The sequence below is a fragment of the Falco biarmicus genome, chromosome 4, assembly GCF_023638135.1.
Source record: "Falco biarmicus isolate bFalBia1 chromosome 4, bFalBia1.pri, whole genome shotgun sequence".
NCBI classification, from domain to species: Eukaryota; Metazoa; Chordata; class Aves; order Falconiformes; family Falconidae; genus Falco; species Falco biarmicus.
In genome coordinates this window covers 77,559,420-77,570,822 of record NC_079291.1, presented here as the reverse complement: position 1 = coordinate 77,570,822, position 11,403 = coordinate 77,559,420, and the positions used below count along the sequence as shown (strand labels likewise).

General features: G+C 38.5%; 1 protein-coding gene across 1 annotated transcript in view; it reads right to left on the bottom strand.

The window, feature by feature from the left end:
• Nucleotides 1-2,588: 2,588 nt before the first annotated feature.
• The window catches only part of BMERB1 (bMERB domain containing 1), a 52,223-nt gene continuing 43,408 nt past the window's right edge, over nt 2,589-11,403 (bottom strand). The window contains exons 3-6 of the mRNA XM_056337213.1: nt 9,935-10,008; nt 6,790-6,904; nt 5,120-5,202; nt 2,589-3,835 (exon numbers count right to left, since the gene is read on the bottom strand). Coding sequence (XP_056193188.1) covers nt 3,723-3,835; nt 5,120-5,202; nt 6,790-6,904; nt 9,935-10,008 — 385 coding nt within the window. The 3' untranslated portion in view covers nt 2,589-3,722. The remainder of the gene's footprint in view (nt 3,836-5,119; nt 5,203-6,789; nt 6,905-9,934; nt 10,009-11,403) is intronic.

Genomic DNA, 11,403 nt, shown 5'->3' with positions numbered 1-11,403 from the left:
TGGGCTGTAGTGGGGTTTCAGAGTCAGCTAGGAGCATAATGATACTAGGTTTTTTGGTGGTTTTTGTTTGTGGAGTGTCACTGAGGAAACTTTTTTTCAGTGAGGAAGATCCTTTATTTCAGTAGCATCACTAACTTACCAAAGTGATCCTTTCTTGTGGAATAATAATCCTATTATTTCTGAAAAGTATAGCAGCACAATAAGTGCATCCCAGTCTATTCCACAACCACTTATTTCCTTCAGTAACAGGAAGAAGCATATGCTTAATATAACACAGCAGCTTAGTTTATTCGGAAACATGTTTAACTTTGCTGAAGAGATTCAGTAGGCCTAGGGGAAGGTACAAGAGAACCATTTGCTGGTAGAATTGGTGATTAGTACAAATAGCACTTCAGCACTTCTGTTTTTCTCAGTAGACCAAGACCCTTCCCTGAATATAGCTGTGTTTACCAGTTCAAAGAGGAAACAGTGTGTCAAATCCACCTTAAATTTTCTTCTTGTTCTGATGCCTTGCCTTCTTTCTGAAGTGATAAACAGCCAGGATTTCCGGAAGAGATTTTCGGGTGCTTCAGTCAATCGATGCCTCTCTTTGCAGACAGTAACAGATATCTGAAAAACAGCTCTGAAGTGATGCCAGTTACTTGATGTAGATGCCTAAAGATACTTGTCTGATATTTTCTGCAGACTTTACATATGGGTCTTCCATAATGTGCTATGTTCATAGGATCATGAAGGTTAAAGCCCCTCATTATTCTTAGGACTACTTAGTGGTTTAGTATAATTTTTAAAAATAAGGACCAAGATTTTAGCACACTTAATTCTTTCCTAAGTTTAATTACAATCATTGTTTGAAGTAAGCCATTAGGGCTCTGCTGCGTTCTGGGTGGATAACACTGTAAGCCAGTGCTGAACACAGTTGAGAACCTGACCTCACAGGCTATAAAAAAAAAAAAAAAAAAAACAAAAAAAAAAAACCACAAAAACCAAACCCAAAAAAAACCCCACCAAACAAAAAACCCAACAACAACAAAAAAAAACAACCTAAAAACACCAAAACACCCAGGATTGTATCAAGAAGCAGCATCACTGATCCCCTTCTAAAGGAACCACTGGTCCACTGCAGGCAAGCTGTTCAAACCCACCCAAATAAAAGCAGAGCTGAAGCATTTATTAATTAAAACCAAAACAAACTCACACAAAGAAAACATTTCAGCTGAGCCAAGCTAGAACTCCTGAAAATGAAGTTCACTCTCATTAATACTGCTGTAGTTCAAGTCCTTTTGGGGCACTGGCTACCAGTGCTAACTATATGAATATTACATATTCATACTTCTGTTTTCATTTTAATTAAACAAGGGGGCTCTGTAGCCTAGTCATGAGTGTTGCATCCCAGAAATGTCTAGCTCCATTTCCTGTTAATGATTTTTTTTTTTGTACAAACCTACACTCCACTGATTTCACTTTTCTTCCTGAGGGACTACAGATTCTGTGCAGCACATGGGGATCACCCCAATCATCAGCATAGCCTGGTTTAAACTCTAACATGTGTGAGTGACCTCTTGCCTTACAAAAACTGCATGCAAAGTCCTCCTTCAAGACCCTTCTTACAGCATTTGTAATACTTGGTTGTCACAGTTGATGCCTCCTAAGGCTTTAAGTTGGTGCTTCACTACTTTAACTTCCATTTGCCTTTGTTAATGGCACTGAACATCTGCCTTTTGTCCTAAGATGCTGGTAATTCCTGATGTCTTAATTGGGTTCCAGCACATTAAAGAGGCTGTTGAATTTTACAGAAGCCAGTGAATATTTCTTCCCCTCCAGTGTGTATTCTTGCCTTAACAGCAGTTTTCCCCATTACTCTTTATGTATACAGGTGCTATACAGAGTCCAACCCGTAACAGATACAGTAGATACTAACAGCTACAGAGCTTAATGTGATGTTGCATGTATCAACAAGGATGCAACAACTATATGTGACTCTTCAGCCTTTCAGTATGTCTTGTCCTCTTTCCTGCATCTTTGGTCAAAGTAATTAAAGTGCTTTACGTCCAGTGGAAACATTTTGTGGTTTTTCCTCCTTGATCCTTAAACCTTAAGGAATTTAGAGATGTAGGTTCTCTATCTCAAGTGAGTCTGCGATGTTGAAACAAATTACTCTGGAAATGCAAATGTCCTTAATCAAATCAGTCTGATGCTAGGGGTTAGGTTTTACTTGTTCAAGAATAGTCTTGAGTTACTTTAGATGATTTTACTGTCTCCTTGAACCTTGATAAGATACTTCAGAAAAAAATATTAGTTTATCCTTTTAGGGTAACTGCTGTTATTTTTTTCTCTTTTCCTGTAACTGTGGCTTCTTCGTATATAAGTGTACACTTCACTTAGCTGGCTTCACAAAATGGAGGTTCCTCCTGCAAAACTATTTTAGGAACTTTTTGCTGTTTGTTATTTCTAAGCCTGAGATTTTCACATTGGATCCATATACGTTTATTTTACTATTTACACCTATCACAGTACATTTATATGGAATACCATCACACAGACAAACCAGCTACTGACAGCTAATATAAAGATATTAGATTCCACAAGGCTTAATCTGCATAGAGACCAGAAACACATCTAATTGTGAAACACAGATAAGTCCTTCTGTATTTCCCTTAATTTTAAACCCATTTTTTGTAGAATGTGATCTTCCCACCACAAATACCTACTTGTGTATTTGTATAGTTATCTTGTGGTCAATTTGTGTTGGGTAGCTAGTACCTTCCTGTGTTTAATAATTTATATATTTATGGTAATGAAATGCACAATTATTAGTTTTAAGCATAGTTTAAATATTAAATTTTGTTTGTCTTCCACTCTCCTCCCAGCAATCTACCGGTGATACATAATCTCATACTACGTGTAATTTCTAATAGTGGGCAAAACTCTCTAGGGGAGTATTTCTGACCCCCTGCGAGGTGGAGATCTAAAAGAGAAATGACACTACTTTGGACTACATCATCTATTTGCAGATTACTGTAGTTGTGCTTGCTAAAGCTTTACCAGAGACTTATTTTCCCTGGTGCAAGCAATATTCATTTGACTTGAATAATTCGGAAATCATGTGGGATATAAAAATCTATCTCTATTTGCAGCATCCTTGTCACTGATCCTCATTCTTTAGAGAGAATTTGAAGTGAAACTCCACAGCAAAGTAGTTTAACATCACACTAGTTTTGGTAAGTATTTTGTATGCAACATCAGTTATCATAAAGTTGCTTCATCTATCAGTTGCGCTATGTACAGCATTGCTACTTGTGGCTTTTGTTTTGAAAAGTAGCCAAAATGGGATATTTCAGCAATTTTTGAGTGCTGTTTGTTAAAGGGGAAAAGTGTACAACAGATTCTTACAAAGTGACAGCCTATTAAAATTGCTGGTTTTTATACCTTACTAGATGAAATATACCCTCTATTCATTCACCTTTATCACTGGGGTGTTTGTTGACTCTACGACAGATCTTTTCTGGTCACTGGACAGCCACTATATAGATTTCTTTTTTGGTTTTAGGCATGCGTGTTGAGTGATCCATGCAACAGTGAAGAACCTGCCATTGTACATTCCATATATTACTGTTGTACCAGTTGCTCTTGATTCTGTTAGCAGGATGCTGTTAGTTCCCCTCACTCTACATTTTCATTCAATGAAAACATTTGAAAAGACAAACGCGGTAGAGAGCCCAGAGCTACATGATGTTGCATTGTGCGGCCCCACAACAATCTTTAATAATAGCCAATCCTGCTTTGGCAATGGTGGGCTTGCTTGGAGGAGGCTCTGCCTTCTTTTCTGCTGGGCTGCCTGCAATGTTCAAAACAAGACACCATTAAAACTAAGAGCTGGTCAAACTATTTCTTCCTACTTCTGTAAGCCTTCCTCCCCCATACCCCCCTGCCCCGACTTTTCACTTATGTTTGGACAACACATATAACCAAGTTAGTATGTGGATCCAGGCTGCTCAGGAATTTTATCTCTTCAAGGGAGAGAGTTAAGAGGGCCTAAAGCATCCAGACTTCTCAATGGAAGGGTAAACTTCTTGCATCTTGTTCAATCCAGGTATCCCTGTTCACAGCCCTAGGGTCAGATAACAGGCCTTCCACAGAAAGTCATTATACTGTGTTTAAACCCCAGCAACGAAGGAGCTGAAGAACAAAAATATTGCCAGAGTTTCTCTCTTCAACTTGGATGTTGTAACAGGAGAACAAGATAAAGACAGGTTTTAAATTTTCAGGGTGAAAAGAATCTTTTTATCTTTATCATTGCATTTAAAAGCAATGAAATGAAGTAAACTAACAAGGGAGATGAGTCATGCTCCCTGTGACTAAAAGGGTATAAATAATTAGTGATGCATCTTAATGTCTCTATTAACCTTGTACTTGAACTCCACAGTCATTCCATATCCCTCTAGAAACTCTCTGGCAAGATCTTGATCTGTGCAAAATGGCAGTATTTGGATACAAACCTCTTCAGCTGGTGGACCAAATTCGGTTTCTAAGAAGGGCACCACTCTCACTTGACCAGCTCCATGCCTAAGAGCTCAGTTTGAGCTGGGTCAAAAATCAATCTGTTAACTTTTAGAGCTCATGCTGTAACTTGTATTTGAAAGCTGCAGATAAAAGATTACAAAGGATCATGTAATGTGTGTAGTTTCTGAGAAATTAGTGTGTCTATAAGTGATTTGAGTTGAGGTGATCAAAAAGTCTATTTAGGCTGGTAAGATGTAAGAAATTTGTGGTAGCTGTGGAAGTTTGCAGTCTTTTCTCTAGTTTCCCTCTTGGCTGAAGCGTAACAGGCAAATTTTGCTTCAGATATCATGTATTCAAGTATACTTTGCATATATGAAACATACAAAGCAGTTCTGAAGTGGCAATACATGACTCGGATTCAGTTTTAAGGGGCAATTGGGCATCTGAATTTTAAATGGTGAGCAGCTGCTGACACACTATCTTGTTTCAGGGTGATCTAGCTACATGAACCTAGCTTTTGGCAGAGGCTGGCCCAGCATGGCCTTTGAAAATACTGTTTTGTCTAGTTGTCTGAAGTTTTTCCTATTATTCTTGTTTTTCTTAATGTTTGGGAACTCACTGGTAGGAGATTGCGTTGCTTTGTCTAAGGGTTTTAACTTGGTGCGAAGGAATTCAGCCATCTCTTTGTCTTCTTCTTTCTCTCTGGTGGGGAAAAAAAGGAGAATAAATCTGTTACAGAAAAAACAGTGTCTTCACTGTAAATGGGACGGTAAAAGCTAAAGTAGCTGGATCAAATCACTAGTAAACAATTCACTGGTTTGCTTCTTAATAAGCAGAAAAACTACGTGGTTTTAAAGAAAACAAAATGTTTGCCTAAATGAAAACTTTAACTAACTTGAATTGAGAGAGAATTTTCCCCAAGGTTCTTTACTTGTCTGTGATAGTGTTGGATTCATTATATTCCCTAGTTAGTGGATTTTAAACCATAATGTTTCACCTATTTTAAATTGGCCTCACAAGTGCTTCACAATGCTTCCTCTACAGAGTAAAACTGAGGATACATACTGCTGTGGTTGTACTGTTTATTTTCAAAGGCCCACTTAAACAAAAGATTGGATCGCATGGTTTTCCGCTGTTGGTGTTTACCAAAACGAAGTATATTTCTTTGTCTGAAGATGACAGCATTAGGCCCAAAATAAAAAGATGATGTTGTGTGTCTATTAATTATATTGTCATATTAGTTTCTTAGCTATTTTCTTACTTAAGCATTAACAATGAGCACACTGATTGAATATCTCAGTTTAGAGGAAAAGCAGATTTTATTATCAAGAGTTTTAAAGAAAAGCCTCAGGTTTTACTGCAAATGTGAATTGACACTAATGTATTCGTATCTGCATAGCAGTACATTCTCAGTAGCCTGCATTTAGGCTGATGTATTGTCTGGCTGCTGATGTGGTTTTTGTGATTGGGATATAGCAGTAGCAGTTGAGCACTCTGGATTACACCGCTAGCTCGGGCTTCTTGTCAGCTGCTGCCTCTGGCCAGCTCTCTTTGATCAGCTGCCGGATGCTGGCAAGCTTTCTTCTCCTGTCCTTTGCTGGCTTAGAACTTAAATGTGTTGGAAGAGATATTGTCACTTAGGATAAATGGGTTGATGAGCCTTGAATCTTTACTCTTGAAAGACAGGGAAAGCAATAGCAAAACCTGGACTATCTGTAGGGTGTTGGGTTCTTAGTACAACAGCTGGAAATGAGCTTTTGAGGAAGACCACAAGTTTCTCAGCAACTTTGGGCTAAGGTACCGAGATGAAACCATTCCAAACTCACTTATGTTTTAGGTTAAGTAGACTTGTGTTAGTGATCGCATTCTTTTTTTTTTTTTTTTTTTTAAACCCCAACCACATTAATAATTTAAAAAAGGCAGATTTTCATGTCTACAAACATGCCCCTTGTAGAATTCCATTTCATGACTATCTCCTGTGCCAAGAGGCTCCTCTGGTAGCAGCAAAAATCCTTCTCTTATTAATGGTAAATGCCCAGACACATTCTGGTAGGAAAGTAAGAGACCAAACCCCACTGTAGTTGTGAGATGACCAAATCATTAGTAAGATATAAAGCCATGGAAGCGCAACAATCTAGTTTTAATGCCTTTCCTATGGAACTGGGAGGAGGCCTTTAACTTTCAAAGGACCGATTCTCTCTCATTAATGTCAATGTAAAATTTGTCACTCCGGTGTAGCATTAGACTTTTGAAATCTCACAAGTAAGTTCAGTAGCTTTTAGTTCTTACCGTAATCTCTCTACCTCTGCATCATCTACAAGAAAATCTCTTTTTTGTACCAGTCTGTGGATCTTCTGAATCAGTTCATCCTCTTTTTGTTTCTCCATCTTTGTTTTTTCTCTTTCTGGTCAAAAACAAAAAGAGACTATTACTTTGGATTCTGTGGAGTGGGGGCTGGGGTGTGTGTGGAAATTTAAGAATGAATTGCTGATTGAAGTCAGTGGTTCTTCAGACCTGAGTTACCAACCCCCCCAGCAAGTTCTGGTCACTGCCTCTTTTTTCTCTTCCACTTGCTACTGTTGTGTCTGATCAGCTTAATGATCTGGAAACTGGGGCTTGGCAAGCCTGCTTGTAATAATAAACTACTCTGCAAGACACTGCTTTGAATTTTTTGAAAAGTAAGAAAACAGGCCAGGTTGTTTCATTAAAATCGGTGGTACAAACTTCCTTTGACCTCAGAGGAAACAAGACCACAACAAAGGAACTATTTCTCTGTATTTCATGACAGCTTTGGCTGTACAACACTTTATTTCTACTCTAGTAAGGCAGGTGAGCTGCACATCCACACAAATAGCATCAGTTGTAAAATGTGGAAAAATAAATGAAAGTGTTTATTTTCCCTGTGTTTCAAAAGTTTGAGTAATATATGTCCTTGTTAATTGGCCAGTCTGTAATGACTGGGTTGCCTATAAACAACTATTTTTGTGATGTGAAAGATGTACCTGCCACAAACTAAAACTCACAAATGTTAGGGGTTATGGAGCTGTAGTGTAAGGTTATAAAAGTGCAGTTAAGACAGAAATCTTCAAATGCAGCAAGCAGAGATGATCCCAGGCCACGCATTTCCTCAAGAAGCTAAAAATTTTAATTAGCTGAGAAGACACTTTTTATTAAGTAAAGAATTTTGGTTTTCAGCAGTAGAACTGCATTGAGACAACCATAAAATTAAACACAGTAAGAGTTGTAGGAAGAAGTGCAAGCTGCCTGCGGTCTGCATCTGAGCTACGTTATGTCTGCTGATTGAACTCAGATTTTAAACAGCTAAATAAATAATTTGAAAATAATTGTTTAATACAGCTTAGTTTTGGATCATGGGCTTTAGGATGTTTCCTGCTGGAAATTTCTGCAGTAAATCCATTCCTTAGTGAGATAAAAGCACCTTGAATGTATTTTTAAGACAAGATTTACAGAATTTCAATCTCAGAAAGACATACTCCTTAGAGAATTTTAAAGTATGGCCTGTCAGTAGCAAAGGAAATAATTTGTAATATAACAGAAGGCTGCTTTGTCTGAGATGTATTTTCTGTGTTTTATCTCTTAGAAATTCTAAAGGGAGGTGATTACTGACTGCTGTGAAGATTTCAAGGCCTTTACATTGTTACCTATGGAGAATTCCTGTGATTAATAATGAATTTACAGGAGAAAAACAAAAAAGGCATAGAAATTGCTGCTTTTTTTTTTTTTTTTTGGCTTTGCCTCTTGTATCTATGGAGCAAGGGATCTCGTGCTCTCACTACTGAAGGTAGAAGCTACTTTATACTTCCTTTCAATCTGTCTTCTTCCCAGTCTGAAATTCTCTCATGATACCCTTCAGGAAACTGCCTGCCAAATATATGCATCCTGAATTGTGGCAAAATACTGCATACTCTGATCCCATGTCTACTGAAATTGGCTAAACCGTGTCTACGGAAAGTGTTTTTCTAGGTTAGGTGTGTGCTGTGTCTGCACTTAGTTCTGTGTGAATGCCAGCAGCTTCTCTGTCTTCATTAAGACAAAAGTGTTCTTGTTGTGAGTCTGCCAAAAGGTGGTGCTGCTGGAATATAATTGTTTTAAGTTTGCAGAGATTTGCAAAGTGCTAAGGAGAAACTGCTGTCTGTGGTTCTCTGTGTAAGAGTTTTAAAAAGTATTTTCCTGTCACAAAGGTTTTTTAAAAAAAAAAAAATCCAGCAAAAAAAAATGAAAACTGATCAACCTTAACTGTATGTTAAAAGTATGAGCAGGAAAGCTGCAAACTAGAAAAGGCAAGACAAGGGGAATTACTCATATATATTTTCTAGGATTCATAATGCATTCCAATACCATTTAAATCAATAATAAAAATAGAATAATAGAAATTAAAAATGTGACCTATAGGTAACTAAGAAGTATAAAGAAAGAACTAGTAAAAAATATGAGTCTACTTTTGTTGGATACAAAGAAAAGTGGGTAAGTTCTTATACAACTAAGAATGTGTGGCTGTAAAGTAGACCATTGTTTCCTGTTTCATGAGTGACCTTCTCTCCCATCTGGGGAGAAAGTTGTCCTTTAAAGTCCCACAATAAAATGTGGGGGGTGGGGAATGAGGGTAAGCAAATGAGAGTCAAAACTCGTCCTTAACAGTTAGGCAGCAGCAAATCATTTCTGAAGCGTGCTAGAGGCCATGCATACCTAGTATAAACGACCCACTGCAGTTGCTGGGTGGTTTCGAGGATTTGTCTGTATTTTATTTTTTTTCTTGAATAGGGTAGGGCTGTTGTGGGTGATCTGAAACAGCAAAGCTGGAGTGAAGCAAAATTCCTCATTTATTTCAGCTGGAGTCTGGAGTCAAGGACTGCAAAACTGCCCACAACCCTGTCCCTCCTTAGAACAGAGAATTAAAGCAAAACACAAAGCAGACTTTTGCCCCCTGCTTTTTGTAGAAACCTGGTTTACTTTATTCTGGTAGTTAGATTTAACTATGGGCGTGATAATGAATTGGCATATCTAGGAAAAAAAAAATCACATTTGCAGTGATAAATCCCTCTCCTCCCTTTTAATTCTGGTATCTCAGCACTCTTGTCTTTTCCACCTGATGATCTCTGTGCTACTTGGTTCCCTTGAGATTGCCAAGAGAGTGCAAGAACTAAGGAATATGCACCTGTCTGAGTGATATTTGTAGAACTGCTGCCAAGGGAACGGTGAAATTCAGCATGAAAAGAAATATAGAGACAATTATGTTAAAGATGGGAAGGAAATGGGAAAAAAAAAAAAAAAAAAAAGATCCAGAGGAGAAAGATGAAACTCAGCCTTGGGGGGGAATCTCTGATTGTTATGGGCAGAGGTGTGCTTCTGACACCATCCCCACCCGTGCATCACCCATGTATTATATTAGTATTGGGCTGGAGATAGGCATTACCTGGGATTGCTACCAAAGCCTGCAGCTCTTTCTTAAGGTTCATAATGTCTTTGCACAGCTGGATATCATCCATCCTGCAGAAACAGAAAAAGTATGGTCAGAGACATGCAAACCATCTTGTGTGACAGGATGGGCAGGTATCATCTGAATATATGGTACTGTCCCTTGCCTGGGTCCTGTGCATCAGTTTGGAATGCAGAAGTTTAACCTTGGGATACTAATTTATTCACCAATTTTAACAGATAGCAAAAGGTATTTAATACTAAATGCCTGTTGAGCCTTTGATTTCTTACTGGGAACTAATTTGTGTGTAGGTCATATCTGTCACTGCAGGTTATTTCAGTTACCTTTTACTTTTTTGAATGTTACCAAACATTCTGGAATGGGCATCTGTATATTTAATGGTCATCAAAAAGACAGGTGTACCACATTGCACATACTGCAGCAACAGTGTTCACTCGGGAAAAGAGCAAGGGTGAGAGTAACAGGGAAGGGGTAGCAGAAGTCGGTAACATTACTTGGCACAGCCAAGACAAGGTTTATATTCTACTACCAACTTGCTTTGTGACCTTATTAATAATTTAGCCCTGATACCAAAGATCTGGAACCTGTCATAATTTGGCATCTATTTTGAGCTCTTGTGCCTTGGGTGAATGCCTTCCATGGTTGATGTGATGCTTCAAATCCTTGATGTGTGCAGAATGTCAAGACACAGAAGACAGCTATAAAAAATAATAATCTAACACTAACAGAAACTGCACCTTCAGTTTTTATTGAAACTGATACCTATCCAGAGAGCTGCTATACTGAATTATTCCTCTGGAAGCTAGTGAACTTCATCGTTAGCTTCCTGGCAAATGTTTTATTTTAGTGTCCCAGCCATACTGGCAGCCACGGCTCGGGTGTTGGTTCCGAGGGCTGCATCAAGGCTTCCATTTTGAAGTCACACCCTGAGGAATACACAAACAGCCTTTGTAATTAATTCTACATTCTTCAACTTGGATGTCACCAACACTATCGTTGCCCACAGATCTCCGATTGTTTCATAATCCTGTGCCTGAAGGGTAGATTGCCTGTTGCTCAGCACCTGAAGGTAGCTAAAGTGCTATCAGGACACAGGTTGTCACAGTGATATTTCAGGAGAGGTAAACCTGAGAGATTAGAGTGTGTCTGTATGTGACAGTGAGTGCGTGAAGGATAATGCAGTCAAATTATTTCATTAAGTGAGGAGTGGAAAAAGTAGGTGTTTCTGGCACAAATAAGATTTTAATCACAATCCAAGAGCTTTATTCTCCCTGCTGCCTCTGCGTGGAATGCAGGCCTCTCCAGGGAGCTGTCCTTCAGCTGCTTTGCTCCTGTTGTTAAGACATGTTGATTCTTTTATGATTTGCTGCTTTGGTTAACTCCATCTTGCCTCTTCTAGTTTTTGTGCTATGACAGCTGTTCCTATTGCCTTTTTACTTCTCTCT